Source organism: Microcaecilia unicolor, chromosome 11 (assembly GCF_901765095.1).
Source record: "Microcaecilia unicolor chromosome 11, aMicUni1.1, whole genome shotgun sequence".
In the NCBI taxonomy this organism is placed as follows: Eukaryota; Metazoa; Chordata; class Amphibia; order Gymnophiona; family Siphonopidae; genus Microcaecilia; species Microcaecilia unicolor.
This window is the reverse complement of record NC_044041.1, coordinates 155,906,064-155,930,858: the sequence shown is the minus strand read 5'-3', so window position 1 is coordinate 155,930,858 and position 24,795 is coordinate 155,906,064. Positions and strand designations below refer to the sequence as shown.

At 44.9% G+C, this 24,795-nt stretch overlaps 1 protein-coding gene across 1 annotated transcript in view; it reads left to right on the top strand.

The window, feature by feature from the left end:
- The window catches only part of RTN2 (reticulon 2), a 112,037-nt gene that overhangs the window by 1,136 nt on the left and 86,106 nt on the right, over positions 1 to 24,795 (top strand). The window contains exons 2-3 of the mRNA XM_030218386.1: positions 12,906 to 13,113; positions 19,485 to 19,623. Coding sequence (XP_030074246.1) covers positions 12,906 to 13,113; positions 19,485 to 19,623 — 347 coding nt within the window. The remainder of the gene's footprint in view (positions 1 to 12,905; positions 13,114 to 19,484; positions 19,624 to 24,795) is intronic.

Genomic DNA, 24,795 nt, shown 5'->3' with positions numbered 1-24,795 from the left:
TTCTCTCACATTTTGCAGCAGCACTGAGGATCACACAGCATCGATGACTCTCATTCTTTCTACAATAATCCCCTACTCCTCTCAAATTATACAGCTATGCTGAGGCACACACAGTTTTGATGATCCTCATTCTTTCCACAATAATACCCCCTCTCTTCTCATGTTATACAGCAGTGCTTAGGAGAACACAGCATTGATGATCTTCATTCCTTCCACAGTAATCCCCCTCCTGTTTTCTCTTCTTTCACTTTATGCAACAGCACTGAGAAATGCACAGAATCAATGATTCTCGTTCGTTCTACAATAATCCCCCCTTTCTTCTCTCTCACATTATACAGCAGTATCATGGATCTTTATTCTTTCCACAATAATATCCCATCTCTCCCTCATCTCTCATATTATAGAGCAGTTCTGAGGAGTACACAGCATTGATAATCATTTTGTTTTAATATCTACCCTTTTCTACTTTATATAGGAGCAGTGAAGTGCAGCTTGCCTCATTGATCCTCACCCTTTCCAAAACAATTTTCCCTCCTCTCATTATATAGCAGTGCTGAAGAGCACACAGCATCAAGGATGCTCAGCTTTTCTGCCTGACTCTTATCTCACAGAATGAGCATTCATGATTCTCATCTCAGTGATGAGGAAGGAGCCCATAACATCAATGATTTTTCTCTGTTCAACAGTAACTTATCTTTCCTTCCATTCAGTTGAGAGACATGCATCGGAGATTGCTGTTTCACCCTGAAAAGGGTATTTGAACTTGGGTAGTGTACCATGGCAGTCAGTGGTGGCAAGGATGCAGAGTGGCTTACCAGAGAACTACGTATGTAGAGTTGAAAACAGAAGAGAATGCAGAGGGGTGATTGTGAGCCTCTAAAAAGGAGGAAGATGTAGAGAATGTTGATGGAAAAGCAATACATAGAAATAAAAGAATACAGAAAAGGAAAATAAGATGGTACCTTTTTAATTTGACTAACTTACTACCTTTTTGACTAGTTGGTGAAGGCCAGAACATTTATCCTCATGTCAGGACAATTTTTATTTTAAAATATTTATATTCCACTCTATCCACAGTTCTAAGTGGTTTCCAAGTTTTCATACACAATAATTAACAATCAAACAATACAATTCTATCATAAATATTCCTTTACCATCATGTTATATAATCATCACTACATCAGTTCATTCATCAAATAAGCAAAAGATAACATGTAAGTGAAACATAAAATCATTCCAATGACATTATTTTGTCTCAAGTGATGAAACAATGCAACAAGGCGGTGGTCATGGCCAGAAGGATACTAGGCTGCATAGAGAGGTGTATAACCAGCAGAAGAAAGGAGGTGCTGATGCCCCTGTACAAGTCTTTAGTGCGGCCCCAGTTGGAGTATTGTTTTCAGTTTTGGAGGCCATATCTTGCTAAGGTCATAAAAAGACTTGAAGAGGTTCAGAGAAAAGAGACCAAAATGGTATGGGATTTGCATTGCAAGATGTATGAGGACAGACTTGAGGACCTGAACATGTATACCCTGGCCTGGATGCAGTGGCGAACCAAGGGGGGGGGGGGGCGGTCCACCCCGGGTGCACGCTGCTGGGGGGTGCCGCGGTGCGCGCCTGTCTGCTCCGAGTTCGCTAACTTCGCTCGTTCGCTGCAGCTCCCTCTGTCCCGGAACTGTTCCGGGGCAGAGGGAGCTGCAGCACACGAGTGAATTAGCGAACTCGGAGCCGACAGGCGCGCGCCGTGGCACCCCCCCCCCCAGCGACATGCACCCAGGGGGGTGCCATTTCGCCGGGGGGGGGGGGGGGGAGGTGTCATTTCGCAGGAGGGGGGGCGCATCGGTGATCCGCCCCGGGTGTCATCCAGGCTAGGAACGCCACTGCCTGGATGAAAGGAGAGACAGGGGTAATATGACACAGACATTCAAATATTTGAATTGTATTAATTTACAAACAAACCTTCTCCAGTGATGGGAAGGTGGTAGAAACTAGAGGTTGTAGGGGGGACCGATTCAGGAATAATATCAGGAAGTACTTGGTAGATACCTGGAATGCCCTCCCGTGGGAGGTGGTAGAGATGAAAACGGTAGCAGAATTAAAAAATGTGTGGTATAAACACAAAGGAATCCTGTATAGAAGGCGTGAAACCAAATAAGCTTAGCGGTGATTAGATGGCAACACTTAGGTTCCTGGATTGTTTTAAAATGTACTCTCATTGATGCAGTCCTGAAAAATGCTCACCCACAGAGATAGCAACTTGGATTGTCTCTTGGGGGCAATGTCTTCAAATGGGTTCATTTTGCATATATTATAATAATAATAATAATAATATATTATACATAGTAACATAGTAGATGACGGCAGAAAAAGACCTGCATGGTCCTTCCAGTCTGCCCAACAAGATAAATTCATGTGTATACCTTACCTTTCTTTTTCAGGGCACAGACCGTATAAGTCTGCCCAGCAGGATTCCCCGCCTCCCAACCACCAGCCTCGCCTCCCATCACCGGCTCTGGCACAGACTGTATAAGTCTGCCCTCCACTATCCTCACCTCCCAACCACCAACCCCTCTTCCCCCCACCTGCTCCACCACCCAATTTCGGCTAAGCTTCTGAGGATCCATTCCTTCTGCACAGGATTCCTTTATGTATATCCCACGCATGTTTGAATTCCGTTACCGTTTTCATCTCCACCACCTCCCGCGGGAGGGCATTCCAAGCATCCACCACCCTCTGTGAAAAAATAATTGCTGACATCTTTCCTGAGTCTGCCCCCCTTCAATCTCATTTCATGTCCTCTCGTTCTACCGCCTACCCATCTCCGGAAAAGATTTGTTTGCGGATTAATACCTTTCAAATATTTGAACGTCTGTATCATATCACCCCTGTTCCTCCTTTCCTCCAGGGTATACATGTTCAGGTCAGCAAGTCTCTCTTAATATGTCTTGGAACGCAAATGCCATACCATTCTCGTAGCTTTTCTTTGCACCGCTTCTATTTTTTTAACATCCTTTGCAAGGTACGGCCTCCAAAACTGAACACAATACTCCAGGTGGGGCCTCACCAACGACTTGTACAGGGGCATCAACACTTCCTTTCTTCTGCTGATCACACCTCTCTCTATACAGCCTAGCAACCTTCTTGCTACAGCCACCGCCTTATCACACTGTTTCGTCGCCTTCAGATCCTCGGATACTGTCACCCCAAGATCCCTCTCCCCCTCAGTTACCTTTCAGACTCTCACCGCCTAACACATAAGTCTCTCGTGGGTTTCTACTCCCTAAGTGCATCACTTTGCATTTCTTCGCATTGAATTTTAATTGCCAAACCTTAGACCATTCTTCTAGCTTCCTCAGATCCTTTTTCATGCTAGAAGAATGGTCTAAGGTTTGGCAATTAATGAACCTCACTCCCAAGCCAGGGTATGTGGAGTATGATGTCATTCTCAAATTTAACACTAATTCTCTCCGTAGTGCTTGCATCATGCCAAAGACAGCTTCCTTGTGGAGTTTATAAGATGTAACGTGTATCGGCAACTTATCCAGGTGTACATATACATTCTTTTTACTTAAGCCTGTGGCATCCAGAACAATCAGAAATATTTCTGTATCTTTCTGCCACATTTTCTTGGTCTCAGACTGCATTTCTTGGTACTTGAAGATCTTTCTCTTCATATGATTCACAGAGTAATCGCTTGGAACTGATACCTTAATGATCAATGCTGTTCTTGTGTTTTTCTCGTTTATCACTATATCCAGTTTTTATTGGTTGGGATGGGGATGTCCCAGGTTATCATAACCTTTTCATTTTCCACAATTCTATGGGTCATGATCCCAATGCTCTTCCAGTACACTGATGTAATGTTGACACAGTTTCCAATGAATGAGAAACTGTGGTTTGTTTCTAGGGCAATTTTTCCAAATGAGTAAGTTTTGCGCATACTGTGATAGCAATGAACTTCACTCCTAAGTCAGGACCTGTAGACTAATTTACTGCTAATACTCGCTGTAGAATTTGCATCATACCAAAGAGAGCTTCCTTCTGGGTTTGCTTTGTGGTGTTTATTCTTGTCTTTAGCATCTGGCCTGGCTCCTCAAAATATCATCCTTCTTCATAGGTTTTGCATTGAATGGTATATTCTACGTTTGAAGAAAGCATGTGTAAGATCCCTTTTTACTGAATGCTTTTTCAATATGAGTGACTGTGGGGTCTTGTAATATGTGCTGGCACAGTTTGCAGCTTGGTATATAGTAGGGATGTGTGTCATTCTCTTCTTTTTCAGCTTCTATTGGGAGTTTGCTTTTCGCTAATTTTTGTTTCAGATTTGGTAGTTATTGGAAGGCCAACATTGGTGGAGGTGGGGATATCTCTTTCAGTAATTCATCCTCCTGGAGTAGTGGCTGTAGGTCTTTTATTATTTTTCTCACTACATACATGGTAGCCGCAGTGGGGTACCAAGGTGGGGGCGGTCCGCCCCGGGTGCACGCCACTGGGGGGGGTGCCGCGGCGCGCGCCTGTGGGCTCCGACTTTGCGAACTTCGCTTGTTTGCTGCAGCTCCCTCTGTCCCGGAACAGGTTACTTCCTGTTCCGGGGCAGAGGGAGCTGCAGCGAGCGAGCGAAGTTCGCGAAGTCGGAGCCCACAGGCGCGCGCCGCAGCACCCCCCCCCCCCCAGCAGCGTGCACCTGGGGGGGGGGGTCATTTTCGCAGGCGGGGGGGGGGGGGGGGGGCGCATCGGTGATCCGCCCCGGGTGCCATCCACGCTAGGAACGCCACTGGGTAGCCGCACTACTTTATCCAAGAGGTAAAAGCAGAAATTTTGTGTTTGCTGAGAAATGGATAGGAGAATATCCACCGAATTGTTGGTAGGGGAACACATGGTAGGCGGGTGGGGATAGGTCTCATACCTTTTACAGAAGAGAGGATTTGCATGAATGTAGTGGAACTGAAAGTTGACAAAAGTCATGGATCCAGGATATTAAGGGATCTCAGAAAGGCTCTGGTGTGTCTGCTGTAGGATCTGTGTAACAGATCTGTGGAGACAGTATGGTGTCACAGGACTGAAGAAGGGCAGGCTGATTAATCATACACTGTTGGTGGGAAGATTAGTGGAGCCTTTACTGAAGGGTAGAAAAATATCTCCAATCCAGTAGGTTGCACAATCCAAGGCAGCTTGGTTTTACCAAAGGGAGACTGTCAGAGAAATCCGATTATCTTCAAATAATTGGCTTGTGAATACACACTTAGATGCAGTCTGCTTGAACTTCAGTAACATTTTTGTGCAAATTCACCCTGTTTTGGAGGCAGTTTTTTCTTTTTTAGAGCATTCTCCATGTGAAAAGCATATTATATATACAAAAATATGGCTGTTGTGGAATTCCATGGATTTATACACAGTTAGAAAGTAGTTACATAGCAACCTAACACCTGCTTTTATGTGAAATGCTTGTAGGCATCCCCGGACAAGCAGTTTGGGTGGCTTTGTGATATATACATGCACACACTTGCCCTCAAATTCTATAAATTTGGGCACATGAAAGTTAAATTGCATGCATTAATTTAATAATTAGTAGTTAATTGGTGATCCTTAAATTTCCTTAATTGGACATGCAATAACCCATTGTCAGCATTCTGGAAGTTGCACACACAAAATCTGTTATACACAACTTCTAGGGAGTGTGGACATGGGAGGGGTATGGGAGGATCAGGATAAGTACACGGTTATTGAATACTATCACTTATGTTTGTATCTGATTAGTGGCGTACCAAAGTTAGTGCTGTGGTGTAGGCCACCTGGAGTGCTACTAGTCGCACAGCTGTCCGCTCTTCCGGTCCCCAATCCCCTCTGACGTCAACATCCTATTCCAGGGCAGGGGACCGGCAGAGCCGACAGCCACATGACTGCTGACTGTTCAGTGCACCCCCTTGCTTGGAGGCAGGGCTAATGTTAGACATTCAGGGGCCCACGGCAGAAACCAGGGAGAGGGTCCAAAAGCTGGCCTTAGCTTATTTCTCCTTTAGCTTGAGGCAAGTTTGGGGCTCCCTATGGTATGGGGGCCCAGGGCAATTGCCTTGTTTGCTATCCCCTAACGCCAGCCCTGCTTGGAGGAGGGGGGATGTGTCAGAGGAGGGGAGTGCTCTGCTCTGGGAGGGTGACACACCTGGAGGAGGGGGTGCTCCACCCCGGGTGGCAACCAAGCTAGGTTTGCCACTGAGCTGGCGTAAATGCTCATGCCTAAAGTTTTATACATGTAAATGGACACACTAATATTCTATACCAGCAATTGAGCGCATAACTTTAGGTGCCTTTTCTTGAATTTACCCCTTTGGGTACACACTCATATTTGTGCCTGCCTTGAAGCAGGTAAAAACTTGCACAAGGACATTTGTTTTACTGGGGATAGTTTAGGGAACCAGTTTCATAAAGGAGATATCAAATAATTTTTGTAAATTTTTATGGGTGCTCTATTATACAGTTAATCCCCTTGGTGTCTTTTGTCTTGTGTACAATAATATATGCCTTGTGTTTTTCTGAAACTGTCCAGCATAGGAGTCTCATGAATAAACTGATCAGCCTGAGGTGGATTCCATCAAGGTGGATGGGATTAGAAATTAGTTGACTGACAGATGACAGAGTCTAATGATACTGGAATTCACTGTGAGGAGTGAAGGGTGATTAATGGAGTTTGTCAGGATTCTGGGGATTGTCCTGTTCAGGATTTTTGTATGCAATACTGCCAGAAGGAGGAAAACCTTGCTTTGTTGTGGATGACACAAAGGTCTGCAGCAGAGCAGACATCCCTGAGAGAGCAAACAGAATGAGGCATGACGAGGGAATGGGACTTGATATACCGCCTTTCTGTGTTTTTTGCAACTACATTCAAAGTGGTTTACATCTTATATACAGGTACTTATTTTGTACTTGGGGCAAGGGAGGATTGAGTGACTTGCCCAGTCACAAGGAGCTGCAGTGAGAATCGAACCCAGTTTCCCAGGATCAAAGTTCATTTTATTAACCACTAGGCTACTCCTCCACTCAAGAAAACTTGAGTAGAAACAGAGTAGCTGGCAGCTAAATTTCATAAATATGTAGTTCAGAAATCCAAGGGAGCAGTACATGATGGGTGTGGGGGAGAAACTGATATGCACAGACTAGGAGAGAGAACCCAGGGTGATAATGTCTGATAATCTCAAAGTAGCCAAAACGTATTATAAAGTAAGGTTTAGAGTCAGAGGGATGCTGAGGTGCATGAACTGATGCATAACCAAAACAAAATGATAATGCCTCTGTTCAGTGTGGAGATGGTCCAGGAAAAGATTTTCAGCATGGCAGAGAGTCTACTCCAATGAGTTGAGAGGAGAGATGGGGACATGAAAGAAACATTCTGATACCTAAGTAATGCATCTGAAGCAAATCTCTGGTGGGGAGCCTCATAACTGTGGACCAGATGGAGTTTACAGCTCAGTGATATCCAGCCACCACCAGACCCCCACCCCCCACCAGCTGCCTGTAATGGAAGATCTTTGTCCGAGTCCTCCCCCCATCCACTGTGTTTCTGCCTTTGCTCACTCCTTCCAATCCCTGACCCTTAGCTTCAGAATCAAACCTTTAGGACTGAACAAGAACTTCCACCACACCTCTGCCTCTATCTGCTGCTCCCCTATTCCCTTCCTTCCCCCCTCTCCGCGCCCCCCCTACCTGGATTACAATAGTTGTGCCTCTGCTGCTGTCACATCTCTGCTTTCTCCAGATGTTTAGTATGTTTATGGTTCATTAGGTACTTGATATACCGCCTTTCAAAGAAAAACAATCAAAGCAGTTTACAATAAATTAAATTAAACATAGTGATGAAAAGAACTATGAAATATGAATACAAAAGGGCCAAGAGAGAAAGAGTGCAGAAAGAGAAATAACCAGAAGCTATTACCACTGCCTGCCCCCACCACATCATTTGGACAAACCGCCAAAGATCAGACTTTTTAAAGCTGTGATTTTAGGGAGGCCTTAAATCTTGGGTAAGACTGTTCTGTTCTGAGAGAAACAGGGAGCGAGGTAGAAAAAACCGAATGACGGGTGGATTTGAGATGAGAACATCGGACAAGGGGAATAGAGAGACAGTGTTTGGAAGAGGAACGCAGAGTCGGGGTATATGGAGAGATAAGATAAGTAAGGTGGGATTACCAATTGAAGAATCTAGAAACATAACATTAAGACCTTGTGTTAAAACCAGTACAGAATAAGGGAGCCAATGATGTTGAGTGATAAATGGGAAACAACCACAGAAGGTGATCTCTCCACAGGAGAAATGAAGAACACCAGGTACACACAGTGGATCCAAACAACCACAGAAGGTGATCTCTCCACAGGAGAAATGAAGAACACCAGGTACACACAGTGGATCCAAACAACTACAGAAGGTGATCTCTCCACAGGAGAAATGAAGAACACCAGGTACACACAGTGGATCCAACAACCACAGAAGGTGATCTCTCCACAGGAGAAATGAAGAACACCAGGTACACACAGTGGATCCAACAACCACAGAAGGCGATCTCTCCACAGGAGAAATGAAGAACACCAGGTACACACAGTGGATCCAACAACCACAGAAGGTGATCTCTACACAGGAGAAATGAAGAACACCAGGTACACACAGTGGATCCAAACAACCACAGAAGGTGATCTCTCCACAGGAGAAATGAAGAACACCAGGTACACACAGTGGATCCAAACAACCACAGAAGGTGATCTCTCCACAGGAGAAATGAAGAACACCAGGTACACACAGTGGATCCAAACAACCACAGAAGGTGATCTCTCCACAGGAGAAATGAAGAACATCAGGTACACACAGTGGGGTAACATCATATCAACATGCATGAGTAAGTAGTCTGGTGGAGGTGTTCTGAAAAGCTTGTAATCTTTTGATGAAAAAGGACAGAAGAGCAAAGTAGACTATATTGTAAGCTGTATGGATGTAATAAAGGTAGATTCACCAATATAACCACAGACAGGCCGCCACATCTACCAGAGCCTTGGAGGCTCAGAAATGAGACACCTTAAAAGGACAATACCTTTTCACACTTCAATTAACGTAAGATTTTTAAAAATTATTTTGCTTACCGCCCCTTCCCCCAACCGCATGATTGGGATTGGGTTCAAAACAAAGCTTCCTTCTCTAATCCTTCTCTCTACTTCTGAAACCTGCTAAGATGCCCCCTACCCTCCAAGGGTCAAATCAGTAATAAAGCCTTCCTGTCCAAAAAGGTTAAGAATACAAAAACATAAGAGTTGCCATACTGGGAGAGACCATCAAGCCTAGTATCCTGCTTCCAACAGTGGCCAATCCAGTTCACAAGTACCTAGCAAGATCCCAGAACTATAAAACAGATTTATCCTAGAAATAAGCAGTGGATTGTTCTTTTAGGAAATTATTCAAACTTTTTTAAACCCTGCTAAGCTAACTGCTTTTACCACATTCTCTGGCAACAAATTCCAGAGTTTAATTACATGTAGAGTGAAGAAATATTTTCTCCAGTTTGTTTTAAACGTACTACTTTGTAGCTGCATTGCATGCCCCCTAGTCCTAGTATTTTTGCAAAGAGTAAACAAGGGATTCATGTCTACCCATTCCACTCCATTCAGCATTTTATAGATCTCTATCATATCTCACTGCAGCCATCTCTTCTCCAAGCTAAAGAGCTCTAGCTGCTTTAATCTTTCCTCATAGAGAAATCGTTCTATCCACTTTATCATTTTTGTCATACCTTTTCTAATTCCACTTTATCTTTTTTGAGATGCAGTGACCAGAATTGCATACTGTATTCAAGTTTCGGTCACACCGAGGAATGATACAAAAGTATTATAACGTTCTCAGTTTTGTTTTCCATTCCTTTCTTAATAATTCCTAACATTCTATTTGCTTTCTTAGCCGCTACTTCACACTTAGCAGAGGCTTTCAACATATCATAAACCTGGATCCTTTTTTCTGGGCGGTGACTCTTATTGTGGAACCTTGCATCACATAGCTATAGCTTGGGTTCCTCTTTCCCACATCCATCACTTTGCATTTGCTCACATTTAACGTCATCTGCCATTTGGATGCCCAGTCTCTGTCTCATAAGAAGCTCTTGCTATTTTTCACAATCCTCTTGTGATTTAACAACTTTGAATAACTTTGTCATCATCAAATTACCTCACTTATTATTCCCAACTCTAGATCATTTATAAATACGTTAAAAAGCAGTGGTCCCAGCAAGGACCCCTGGGAAACCCCACTATCTACCCTTCTCCATTGAGAAATACTGACCATTTAACCCTACTCTGTTTTCTATCTTTTAACCAGTTTTCGATCTACAATAGGACATGTGCAACTTTCTTTAAATTAGTCACTTTACTTTCTAACTCCTCTTACTCTCTTACCTATCTATATGTTCCATCTTTGCTTATACCCCACTGTCAATTAAAATGTTCTATTACGTATTGTGTTGACATTGTAAGTAGTATACTATGCCATACTTTGTATTGTTATTAGAATATTTGTACTGCTGTAATTTATTGCTCATGTTTGATTTATTCTTATTGTACACCGTCTTGAGTGAATTCCTTGAAAAAGGTGGTAAATAAATCCTAATACGTAAATAATTACCTCCTATCCTGTGACTTTTTAATTTCCTCAGGAAACTTTCATGAGGTACTTTGTTAAATGGCTTTTGAAAATTCAGACCAATATTGACTGTCTCACCTTTATCCACATGTTTGTTTGCCCTTCAAAGAAATGTAGTAGATTGTTGAGACAAAGATTTCCCTTGACTAAATCCATGTTGGCTTTGTCTCATTAATTCATGCTTATGTATATGCTCTGTAATTTTGTTCTTTATAATAGTGTCTACCATTTTACCTGGCACCAACGCCAGGCTTACCAGTCTATAGTTTCCTGGAAACCTTTGTAAAAATTGTCGTTGCATTGGCCATCCTTCAATCTTCTGGTACCATGTTTGATTTTAAAGATAAATTACATACGACTAACAATAGCTCTGCAAGCTTGTTTTTCAATTTTATCAGTACTCTGGGATGTATACCATCTGGTCCAAGTGATTTGCTACTCTTCAATTTGTCAAATTGCCCCCACAAATACTCTGGAAGAAGGGCTCATGATTTGAGACTCCCTGAGGAAAAATGTTGGGAGTAGTGTCAGAAAAATATTTATTCATGGAATTGTGGGGAATGCATGGGATGGCCTGACATAGAGGTGAATCAAAAGCAGTAATAGAAATTACGGAAACATAAAAGACGTGTAGAGTTCCTTAGTTTTACAGAACTGAAAGGAAAGAAAATAAATTGGAACCATACAGGCTTTGGATAGCAGTCATAATATTCTGTGTTTCTTTCTGTATGTTTTTCTAAATTAGATGTACTGTACAAACTTCTGTATTCCTTGAGATGACTTATTGAATTTGCTTTATCTGAAAAGCAGCACTACACTAATAAATAGCCTAATCTAAATATCTAAGGGTAACTAGTGTGGAATGTTCCTGGGTATTTCACGTCCTAGATTTCCTGTGTAGCTTGTGTAGATTTCTGTGTTGAAAGAATGGAACTAGCAGCTGAAGCTGAATTGCTTCAAAAACAGTAATGGCTGGAAGTTCTGTCTAGTAGACAGGCAGGCACACATACACAGATAGCCAGGTCTGTCTGGCAGGCAGCCTGCTCTTTGTGTTGACTGGAGTTGGTACAGGAAGTTGATGGTGTTGGTGATGGGAAGTACCATTGGGAAAGTCTGTGGGGTCCTAGGAGGTCAGAAGTTGACATTGTAAGTAGCGTTCTATGCCATACTGTGTATTTGAATATTTTTACTGCTGTAATTGCCTATTGCTTATGTTTGAGTTATTCTTACTGTACACCACCTTAAGTGAATTCTTTCAAAAAGGAGGTAAATGAATCCTAATAAATAAATAAATAAATAAATACATCAGCTATGTAGTACTGGTAACTGTTTAGAGTATTACAAAGCCTTGTGGTTAGATAAGGGAAGTAAGGGGGCAATTGGGTAAACTACTGTAAATAGGGGATCAGCTGTATACTCAAGAAGGTGGGGTACAAAGGAGGATGAAAAAATCAGTCCTGGATAAGGACTGGTATTGTACAAGTGGTTATGCTCTGTGGTTTACAGCTGGAATATATCCTTAGCAATGTGGACAGGAATAACTGGGCAGACTGGATGGATCAGTTGGTCTTTATCTGTTGTCATCTCCTTTGTCTCTATGAGGCTAGGGAGGAGCCGGAGGTGGATTATTAATCTCTAAGGTTAGAGAGCAACCTGACACGCTGAGATAGATTAATAATGCCTGAGGCTAAGGAGGTGCCCGAGACCCAGAGAGAGATTATTAATGCCTAAGGTTATGGAGAAGCCTGAGACCCAAAAACGGATTATTATTTTCTGAGATTAGGCAGGTACCTGAGACCCTGAGATGGATTATTAATCTCTGAAATTAGGGAGGTGCATGAGATGGATCATTTATCCCTGAGATTAGGGTGGTGCATGAGACCGTGAGGTGGAATATTAATCCCCAGGATTAGGAAGGTGCATGAGGCCCTGAGATGGATTATTAATCCTGAGATTAGGGAGGTGCCAAGACCCAGAGATGAGTTATTAATGACTGAGGTAAGGAAAAGCCTGAGATCCAGAGACAGATTATTAATCCTTGGGAGCTGGGAGGTGATTGAGAGCCTATAATGGATTAACCCTTAGTTTGCCCTACTTCCAAAATCTCTATAATCTCTCTTGAATTCCTGGTTCCTGCAGACTTCTCAGTTTGTGCTTTCCAGGTTATGGATCTTTCCTCCTCCTCCTCCTCTTCCCTTGTCATATCTCATTCTCTTTATCTCTTCCTCTTTCTTTAAAGTCTCTGACCTCATGTACTGGCGAAACACCAAGACCTCTGCAGTTGTGTTCACCACTATCATGGTGTCACTCCTCTGCCTTTCCCAGTTCAGCATCATCAGCGTCTTCGCCTACTTGAGTCTACTTCTGCTGTGCAGCACCATCACTCTCAGGGTCTACCGAAAAATACTGCAGGCCATCTACAAGTGCGATGGAGAGAACCCTTTCCAGTGAGTAACCCTGCCTGTGATAGAATGACCAGAAAGTGAAACATTGTTATATTCACAAAAAGAAGACAGATTCCATTACCCCCATCCCATTCGTGGAGTAGGCTATGTCTGACATAGCCGGTTATCTTCAAACCAGCTGAAAAAAACCTGAATATTCAATGCCAGTCACCGAAAATATTCAAAAATATGGAGGAAAATACCTCAAAAATCTGCGATACTAAAACATTTCTTTTCTTTAAAAAAGCAATTTTATTTGAGCACATTTAATCCCCTGAAGAAGCCTCGTGTGAAACAGGACCCTGTTGGGATATTCTAAAAATGATAAGTGTGCTTCTTATATACACTAATGGAATAAAAATGCCCCCCCCCCCCCCATTTACAAAACCGCGCAGCAATGCCAACATTGCCCATTCAAAGTGAATGGGCTGTGTCAGCATTACTCCACCAGCAATACTCCCTGTAAGACTTCAAATTTACACAGAAGAATTGCACTACTTTTGGATATTTTTGGTCTGTTGTCTAGGAGGTACTATGCTTATGAGTAATTTTTGAGTACTGCAGACATTTGAATTCTTTTCTCCATATTTTTGAATATTTAAAGTACTGAGGGCCCTTTTACTAAAGGGTTGCCACGTGGCAATGGCCATGGAAATGGCCACGTGGCAAGTAAACTGCACAGCCATTTCCTTTTTTGAGATTTTTACCTGCTGTAGTAAAAGGGGCCTTGGCGTGTGGCATGTCAGCGCAACTGCAGGGCCCCTTTTACCCCAGCTTAATAAAAGGACCCCTGAGTGTTTTGATCCACAGTTTGAGTTAATTACTGATCAGCCATGTGGAGGATAATTTCTTCACAGGCTATTTTATAAAAGCAACATAGGTGCTTATGTGTTTTTATAAAATAGGCAGAACTATGCCGTGTTTCTATGCTCAGTAGCACACAAATTCTTATACACATTTCTGTATTCTGTGTGCATATTTCATAAAATACTTGTGTACAGTGCATCTCTAGCTGATCTTCACTGATAGGAACTGCAAGTAGATCACGTAAAAGCAGGTACAGTGTTGCAGTGCACCTACATTTTATGTGTGTATATCCCTTATATCTCTCTATATAAAATGCTCCTCCAACATTCCAAATTTGTAGTTGCAAGATCACAGCGCCCTTGTGTAAAAACGTGATGACATCGAGGGCGGAGCAACGACGCGACGAAACGTGATGTAAGACGTATTCGCACAAACAGATTTCTCCTGCAAACTACACGGTCCGACTCCGCATAGACACAGCGATGTTACGAGGACAGGTGCAATAAAAACAAAAATGCTGCCGAAACACTCCCACCTCCGCCCTTCGCCACGCACCCCCCCTCCAAAGTTACCGGCCCTCACCCCTACACCCACCCAAAATTGCCACCACTACCACGCAACACCCCCCCCCCCAAAGTCACCGCCACTCACCCCTACACCCCCCAAGTTGCCACCACTACCACCCTCCACCCCCCCACACATGTTGCCACTGCTCCCCACCTCCACCCCCCCCCCCAGGGTCCCAACAACCACTGCTCCATCCCCAAAGTCGCATCAGCCAATGCTCCACCCTCCACCCCCCCCCCAAACAGGACGCCGCCACTTACCCCCCCACCCCGTCCTACATCAGCTCAGCCCCAAACCCCCCATCTCCCTCCCCCTCCGTCTGATTCAAAAAAAAAATAAAAGAATCTGCCAAAATGGTTTTTAGAAGGAAGCGGGGCCCCGCAGCCAGCCATCGGTTGTCATCTCTGCATCCGCTCCTCCACTCACGTCGCTGCGCAGTGCACTCCTACGGGGTTCACCTCCAGGGGCAGTGACGTCAAATCTGAGAAGAGGAGCGGATGCACAGCTCATAACCGATGGCTGGCTGCGGGGCCCCGCTTCCTTCAAAAAACCATTTTGCCAGGTACAAATTGTTTTCCCCCTTTATCTATCGGACGGAGGGGAGGGGGGGAGAGCGGCGCTCAGCTAATGTAGGACAGAGGGGGGGGGGTGGACGGTGCATCCTTGGGTGCTGCAACTTTGGAGGAGGGGGGTGGAAGGTGGACCACTGGCTGTTGCGACGTCGGAGGGGGTGGGTGGAGAGTGGTGGCAACATGTGGGGGAGGGGGGTGGAGGGTGGTAGTGGTGCCAACTTGGGGGGGGGGGTGAGGGCCGGTGACTTTGGGGGGGGGGGGCGTGCCGGTCCTCTGCCTAGATGGGAGGGGGTCCACAGTCCGGAGAGGGGGGAAGGAAAAAGGAAGAGGGAGGAGGGGAGGGGTCCTCACACCAAAGGGGGAAAGGGGGGGTCCTGAGACCTCAGAGGAGGGGGGCATGGGAACCAGAAAGGGGGGAGCGGTCCTGCGACCACACAGAGGGGGGGAGGTACACCACACACTGTGTCTCACACTGTGACACATTCACACACTCTCATTCTCACAAACACACTCGCACCCACACTCACTCTCTCTCTGTCACACACATTCACTCCCTCACTCTCACACACACTCTCTCAAACATACACACACCGAGGAAAACCTTGCTAGCGCCCGTTTCATTTGTGTCAGAAACGGGCCTTTTTTACTAGTAGTTTTATAAGAGCCATTTTCTACATGTAAAAGATGTTCTACCCATGGGTAAAGCGTTCTAGAATTACCCCCCATAGAAGTCAGTTTTCAGCGGTTTGGCAGAATGTGCAGGCCCACAAGTACTTGATAACCCTGGGCCTGTAGGTGTATTTTGAAAGATGACCTTCCTGTGGAGTTTCTCTTTCAAAAACTGCCATCAGGCTGATGCCATAGAGAGGCTACTCTTTGCATTTGTTTTAAATTTCCACAGAAAAATCCCTTGTTTACCTGCAGAAATCTTTGAAAATCTTTTCTGTCCTTTGGAACAAATTGAAACCTTCCTTTTTTAAAATTCTTTTCATATATATTTTAATTGTACTTGATATGATCAGAAAGGTAGCTAATGGTTGGTACTTGAAAATTTTTTAAAAACTTGGAAAAGTGCCCTCTTAGAAGGCTAAATTTCAAAGGCATTTCCACAGGTAATACAGGACTCTATTAGCAGCATCAAGCTTTTGTAAATTTGGCTGCCTGATACGCAAGTGTATGCAAGTTGAGTATCTGAACACAGCCTTTGAATATGCTGTTATAAACACACACACAAGGGATTTGGGTCTAGCTCAATATTTTTCAGTAATCGCTCAAGGTGAATTACATTCAGATGCAAGAAGTATTTCCTGGCTCTCAGAGAGTTTGCAATCTAAATCCCCTGTTTACTAAGCCACACTAGCAGCTGCTGTGCAGTAACACCGACACAGCCCATTCACTTTGAATGGGCTATGTCGGCATTGTTGCATGGCTTAGTAAACAGGGGGGTAAGATTTGTATCTGAGCCAATGGAGGGTAGTTCTGTGAGTCAGGGCACACATGTGGCAGTTGCAGTTGGCTCTTCTGAATCGCTGGTCTCCGCAAACGCAGGACTTGGAAGTACGGTTGCCTCTGACAGGAGCCCCCCACCCCCATCTCAGCCTGCAGTAGTGGCTTCACATGCCAAATCTGCAGAAGGGCATGCCTTTGGAACCTCTGGAGTGGATAGTTCTCACCACGGATGCAAGCCTGGGAGGATGGGGGTGGGGGCTCATTGTCTCGGTCAGGTATCACAGGTATCTTTGTTCTCTGGAGGAAGCACGATGGTCCATCAATCGGTTGGAAACGCGGGCATTCCTTTTGGCTCTAAAGTCCTTCCAGTCCCTCCTAGTCGGCAAGGCCATCAGAGTTCTCTCCGACAATGCAATGGCCATAGCCTATGTCAACCGACAAGGGGGCACAAAGAGCCGGTCAGTTGCCAAGGAGATGGCGGAGTTGCTACACTGAGCAGAACTTTATCTTCAGGATCTTTCAGCGGGTCACGTGGCTGGCATGGACAACGTGAATGCAGATTTTCTGAGCGACATACTCTGGATCCCGGAGAGTGGTCCCTTCATCGGTCAGTTTTCGCTCGCATCGCGTTGGGATGGGGTCAGCCAGTGATGGATCTCATGGTGACGGCCAACAATGCACAGGTACCACGTTTTTTCAGTCGACGGAGGGATCTTCGGGTGGAAGGGATCAAGGTGTTGGTTCTTCCTTGACCTCAGGAGTTGCTGTATGTGTTCCCCCTGTGGCCGTTGGTCGAGTGGTTCAGTTCATCGAGCATCACTCTGGCCTGGTAATTCTGGTAGCCCCAAAATGGCTGCAGAGATCTTGTGCGCCTGGCAGAGAAGGAACTGCTTCCATTAAGGGAGATAGTTTTGTGTCAGGGCCCAATCGTGATGCCCGATCTCTCTCTCTTCTCGCTTACAACCTGGCTCTTGAGATGTACAGGTTAATTAAGAAAGGTTTTTCTCCCAGGGTAATTGCTACGATGTTACGGTCCCGCAAACGGTCCACTTTGCTGGCTTATGTGCGTGTCTGGTGGATTTTTGAGAATTGATGCCAAGATAGGGCTTATCTCCCTTTGTGCACTTCGATCGCGGAGGTGATGGAATTTTTGCAGGATGGTTTGGACAGGAGTCTAGCTTTGTCTACCTTGAAAGTACAGGTAGCTGCTTTGTCCTATTACCGGGGGAAGATTCAAGGAGGGTTTTTTTTATCTTTTTCGCCGGATGTGGTCCGTTTTCTGCGGTGAGTAAAATTGATTCACTTGCCGTGGCATCCGTTGGTCCCTCCATGGGATTTGAATCTTGTTCTGGAGGTTCTAGTGGGACCTCCTTTTGAACCGTTGGAAATGAGCACTTGCAAGGAATACCCATGCCCCTCCCATGTGAATGCCCCCTTTGCAGTTACATGCTAGAACACTTAGGTCCCTAGAATAGTGTCTAACTGTACTTAGGTGCCTAACTTCTGTTTCACCCTCATTGTGGTATTTCTGTTAATTTCCATTTGCGTGCCAAAAGTGGTCTGTAACTTTTGGTGCACTGCATAGAATTAAGTGACTTGCCCAAAATCACAAGGAGCATCAGTGGGATTTGAATGCTGGCTTCCTTAGTTTTCAGCCTGTTGCTGTAATCATTAGGCTCCTCCCTCCTTCAAGCAAGATAGTGTATAGTTATATGTGCATTGGTACTCCTAGAGGTGTAGTAATAATAGTAATATTTATTCTTATATTCCGCATGTACCAAAAAAATTGGTTCAACAAGGATTACAATGAATAAGATACCAGTACATCCTGGGAATACAATAATAACAATTAAATATTAAGGAGAATTATAGCATACACCTTTCTTTTTCAGTTCAAAAACAAGTGAATGTAAATATATATTGAAAGTGTAATGATGTGTGATGTATAAAATACGCATAGTTCTGTGCACACATTTATAACTTCAAAGCAGATACAAATTTGTGTAAAAGTATTTTTTTTTCTGTTGGGGCTGGTTTTGACCTATGTTACCGTTATAAAATAGGAGCTTTTTCAGACTTTTCAAACAGGCGCCCTGTTATAAAATTACCCTTCATTCCCTGTATTCTGTATATGTCGCCCAAATCTAGATGCAGATCCAAGATCCGCATGTAAACTAATGAATCAAATAGGCACTAGCAATCAAGTGTTGGAATTAACAAGCACTTAATTGGCAGTAATTATGGGTTTATGCGCGGATCTGCCTTATGGCCCTATTCTATAACACGTGTACCTACATTTCATAGCATGCAACCCCAAAGGGGGGCATGGCCATAGGATGGGCATGGGCAGGTTAGGAGCGGTCCCAGAAATTAGACGCGATGTTGCAGAATACCTGAGTTTGCATGCCTAACTGTCATCAGTTGAGTGTCAGCATTTACACCAGCCTTTGGTAGGTGCAAATGCTCGTGCCCAAAGTTAGGAATGAAATGCACGCTAAGCTACTAGTCAATAAAAGATGCTCCATGCAGAGCACCCCTTACAGAATACTAGCTTAGCATGGATCATCCTCGTGCCTAACTTTTGGTGCCATTATTGAATCTGGCTCCGTGTGTTTAAGTTCACCTACAATGTGCAGAGGCATTCCAAAGAGGGCGGGTTTGGAGAGAGATTTCCACTTACGTGCATGCTTTTGGAAATTTATGCAAAGGCATGTTAATTCAGAAAATTTGTGCTTCTAAAGAGCATCTGCAAATGTATGCACACTGTTTCCCTGTGGTAGTTCTCAAGGTAAAAGAAAATATGTATTTTAAAACTTTGGCAAAGCCAAACATAGCACTTGTTTAAAGTGTACACAATTAGAAATTTATAAGTCCAAAAATTAGAAATGTGTGTGACAGTATTTTTTTTGGGGGGGTGCAGTTTGTAAACTGGATAGGGCGTACATAATGAAACATCTTCTTGGTTTTCATCTTCTGCAGGGTATACCTGGATAAGGACATCATGCTGACAAAGGAAGAGGTGGATAATTATGTGATACGGTCTCTGTCCCTCTTCACCTCTGCCTTGAACACCTTACGGCGCCTTTTCCTTGTTGAGGATCTTGTTGACTCTCTAAAGGTAGGATCTCAAAATAGTGGATATCCTGTAGGTCCCCAAGTTAATCCCACAGGGCACCAGAGTAACTAATAATGCCCTATGTCCTTATGAGGCTCTCATCCAGTCCTGGCTTTGCATCATACATTCAGCACTTTCTGTCTCTTCCTACCCCATTTCATTCCTGTCGTTCTTGTCCAGTGGGAAACATAAGGAACTGGAATGCAGTAGGATGGGAATTAGAAAACCAAGAGTGAATTAAGTCTCAAAATTGCCCAGACATTTAGCACATTCCAGTTTGAACAGGTGCTCCAGCATAGGTGCCAGCTTTATAAGTGCTGTGGGTGCTTAAGAATCCCTAATATTGAGCAAATGCCCTCACTTTGCCCAGAGAGGGGGTCTAATCTAAATCTGATTGCTTATAACTCACTTAACCCCTGATTAGGTTCAAAGCAGTTTACAAAAGAAAAAAAAAGGAACAGTAACAGTATAAGAAAAAAAAATACAATAAACAGCAAAATAAGCCAAAAAAATAAACTAATGAAGATATTTTTTTGACAAAAAGAAGTTTTCAGATATTTTCTAAAGGAGAGTTAAAATGATCAAAAGTTTATTTGTGAGGGAGGCCATTCCAGACCTGAATAGCTTGAAATAAAACAGAAGTTTCAAGAAATTTGTTCATGAAAATATATTTGAAAGAAGGAAAGTTTAGTAAAAAAAAATGATCAGTGGATCTAAATGTACACGTGTTAGAAGGAAAAGTAGCCAAATTGATAAGAAACATGGGTGCAAGACCATGTAAGATATATCTTCTGCCCAAGGAATAGCTTCTCTTCTTACTCTTTATAGGGCATATCATTCACTCATATCTTCTGGAATCAACTGTTTGGTTGTTCCCTCACTCATCTGAGTTTCTCTTAACTTCTTGAGAGACAGCTTTCTGCTATTGTGCTCCATCACTCTGGAATAATCTTCCCCCTGACCTGCAATCTAGTCCTTCTAGGCCTAAGTTCAAGACTGCCATAAACAGTTAGCTTTTTAGACACACTTTTCAATCCCCCCCCACCCCTCCAGATTTTATCTCTTTCCTTTTTTTCTTTTCCAGTCCCTGTTGTATTCAGTTGTTTATGTTTGTCTTACCATTTAATTATAAAGGCTGTTTTTTTGTTGCACTTTTCTCTCCCCTTCCCTCATGTTTATTGTCTCTTCTTGAATCTGTTTGTTTTCATTGTTTTCTTTTATATTTATTACAGTTTACTTATACCTTTTTTGTAAACCATCTTGATATCCATTGGATCATTTGGTGGTATAAACTAAAAACAAACCAAGATAGTTTAAATCGACATGGGCATGAACAGGCAGCCAGTGCAAGGAAAAAAGTAAAGCAGTTACATGAGTAAACCTCATTTGATAAAATTTCAGTCTGGCAGCCGTGTTCTGTGGCAGTTGAAGCTTCTTTTGATTCTTTTATGGTCTGTGCCCTGAGAAAGGCAGGGACAAATCAAACTCTGGTATACATATAAAGTATTACATACCATGTAAAATGAGTTTATCTTGTTGGGCAGACTGGATGGACCATTCAGGTCTTTATCTGCTGTCATTTACTATGTTACTATGTTACCAGATAGCCAAAAATAGATAGCATTGCAGTAGTCTAATTGCAATAATGCCAATTGTTGAGTTAATATTACAAAATGGTCTTCATGGAAATAAGCATGAATTGTTCTAAGTTGCTTAAGAGTGGAAAAAAAAGTACCTGCATAAATTATTCACTTGGAGATCAGAAGATAGTATTCCAAAATTACTCCCAAGATTTTTAACAATGTATTAACTGGCAGAACTTCACCAGAACCTAATGAAATAGTCATGTGTAATAATTTATCACTTTTACTAAACCAGAGTGTATTGGTTTTACCGGTATTCAAGACCAATGAAAGAGAAAAGATTCCAGTGTACAAAAGCATGGGCATGACCTTGAAAATAGGTCTCTGAGGTCTCTTTATCCTATTTAAAAAAAACATACATATGTAGAAATTCACCTGTTTGAGTCTTTCCAATAGATTTTAATTTATAGCATTGGTGACATTGTAAAGATTTGTATTGTTTACCCTATTTTTGCAACCATTGTGAGGCTGCACCATTTGGGACTGCTGTTAACAATGTACATACCACATGGAGATTACATTTCAGATGAAAAAGCAGGTCCAGGTTTTCCCCTTCTGACAAAGTGTGCACATTGCTCCTGGGATTATCAGCTGACACCATATTGATGTAGGGCAGGCTGAGCTACGCTTGGTTTAGTCCATAAATACAACAAGGTTAAAATCAGGACCAGCTCTGCATGTTTTAGGTGGCATGGAGTCACCAAATAACCATGAAAAGAGATCTCAACTGCAGGTGGCTGGTAAAAGAGGCTATCGGGCATGAGCCAGCAGTGATAGTATAGGTTGAAAATAGGTGGGTTCTGAGACAGAGGCCGCGGCACAAACCTAAAAGAAGTTCTTTGCATGCTGGTGTGTGACCAATTCCCTGTCTTCTGCCTCTGTTTGGCTCATTTTGCTGGCCAGAACCAGGTGGGCTGTGAGACAGAGGCCACGGCACGAACCTAAAAGAAGTTCTTTGCATGCTGGTGTGACCAATTCCCTGTCTTCTGCCTCTGTTTGGCTCATTTTGTTGGCCAGAACCAATCAGCAATGTGAAGCTGAGAAAGATGTTCCCAAGAAAGGCACAGAGAATGAAAGATTTTGTATGTGTGTATACAAGCAAAGTTGGGAGATACAGAGAGGAGAGAACAAAAGATTGTGCACATGTAGCTGTGAGGGAAGAATTAAGAATGTGTGCCATTTTGGGGATGGGAAGAGAAAGGAAAGGAAAGAGCAAGGGAATATTGTATGGGATGGGGAACAGTAAAACGAGAGTAAGGATGGGGCACAAATGAGAAAGCAAGAGATGGTGAGAGTGGGGGAAGAAAAGGTGTGAGTATAAGGATAATTTCTCCGAGGACAAGCAGGCTGCTTGTTCTCACTGATGGGTGACGTCCACGGCAGCCCCTCCAATTGGAATCTTTACTAGCAAAGTCCTTTGCTAGTCCTCACGCGCCCGCGCGCACCGCGCATGCGCGGCCGTCTTCCCGCCCGAAACCGGCTCGAGCCGGCCAGTCTTCTTTCGTCCGCACTCGGTACGGCTGTGTTTTTGCCGTGTCGAGCCCCGGAGAGTCGACCTCGCGCGTCCGTTATCTTAATCGACGTGTTTTTCTTCGGAAAAGTTCTCTTTTCGTTCGGAAAGTGCTCCGAAAACCCCCTTGGGTTTCGTTTGCCCCTTCCCGTATTTCCAGTTTTTGCCCCGGTAAGTTTTCTTTCGTCGTCGGGGTAGGCCTCTTTTTGGCCTCGGTCGAGATTTTTCTCCCTTAAAGTTTTGGTGCTCAAATTCGTCATTTCGGATTTTGATTTCGCCGGCGTGATTTTTCCGCCCATGACATCGAAGCCTTCCAGCGGCTTCAAGAAGTGCACCCAGTGCGCCCGGGTAATCTCGCTCACTGATAGGCACTCTTCGTGTCTTCAGTGTCTGGGGGCCGAGCACCGTCCTCAGAACTGTAGTCTGTGTTCCCTGTTACAAAGGCGAACTCAGATAGCGAGATTGGCCCAGTGGAACGTTTTGTTCTCGGGTCTTTCGTCGGCATCGGCACCGGGGTCATCGAGTGCATCGACGTCATCAGCGTCCAGACCTTCATCCTCGGCCGCCAGTGCATCGAGTGCATCGAGGCATCGGCCCTCTGCATTGGCGCCGAGACATCGGATAGCTGCATCGACGTCGGTGGTACCGGGACCTCGTCTCCTGATGTCGTCGGACGGTGGTGCATCGTCAGGAGTGCAGGTGAGGGCTGTCCATTCCCCTGCTGGTGGCGGTGAGCCTTCGGGTGGGTCTCCCCCTACCCTGAGGGCTCCTGCGGTACAGCCCCCCCGGGATCGACCTGCTTCGACCTCGGCCCCGAGGAAGCGACGGATGGATTCTACGTCCTCCTCATCGGTGCCGGGGAGCTCCGGTGACATGCTTCGGAAGAAATCGAAGAAGCATCGACACCGGTCTCCTCCCCGCGTCGGCACCGAGAGCTCTGGGTCGCCGAGGGAGTCGGCACCCAGCAGGCATCGGCACCGAGAGGACCGCTCACCCTCTGTTCAGGAGGTGTCGATGCGCTCCACTCTGGACAGCCTGGAACAGCCTCCACGCCCGGAACAGGTTCTGACGTCGACGCCTGCATCGGCCTCCATGCCTTTCTCTGCAGCCGCTCTGAACGAGAGCCTCCGGGCCGTTCTCCCAGAGATTCTGGGAGAGCTGTTGCGCCCTACCCCTCCGGTACCGGCGGTGCTTGCGCCTCCGGTACCGTCGAGCGTGGCGCCGGCTGGCCCATCGCCCGGGGTGAGGTCCCCGATGTCGGTACCGCGTGCGGTGCCGACTGCGGCCACCTCCCAGGAAGGCTCCCCGACTACGTCGGCGGAGGGAGCTTCGCCGATGCGGGCGAGGGAGTCTACCTCTCGACGCCCCCATCGTGGACGTGGCTCCACGGAGTCGAGCCGGGCGAGGTTGCAGACACAGGTCCGTGAACTTGTGTCTGACACCGAGGGTGAGGCCTCGTGGGAAGAGGAAGAAGACCCCAGATATTTCTCTGACGAGGAGTCTGAGGGTCTTCCTTCCGATCCCACTCCCTCTCCTGAGAGACAGCTTTCTCCTCCCGAGAGTCTGTCTTTTGCTTCCTTTGTCCGGGAGATGTCTACGGCCATCCCCTTCCCGGTGGTTGTGGAGGACGAGCCCAGGGCTGAAATGTTTGAGCTCCTGGACTATCCTTCTCCACCTAAGGAAGCGTCCACTGTTCCCTTGCACCATGTCCTGAAAAAGACATTGCTTGCGAACTGGACCAAGCCACTAAGTAATCCCCACATCCCCAAGAAGATCGAGTCCCAGTACCGGATCCATGGGGACCCAGAGCTGATGCGCACTCAGTTGCCTCACGACTCTGGAGTTGTGGATCTGGCCCTAAAGAAGGCTAAGAGTTCTAGGGAGCATGCTTCGGCGCCCCCGGGCAAAGACTCTAGAACCTTAGACTCCTTTGGGAGGAAGGCCTACCATTCCTCTGTGCTCGTGGCCAAAATCCTGTCTTACCAGCTCTACACGAGCATACACATGCGGAACAATGTGCGG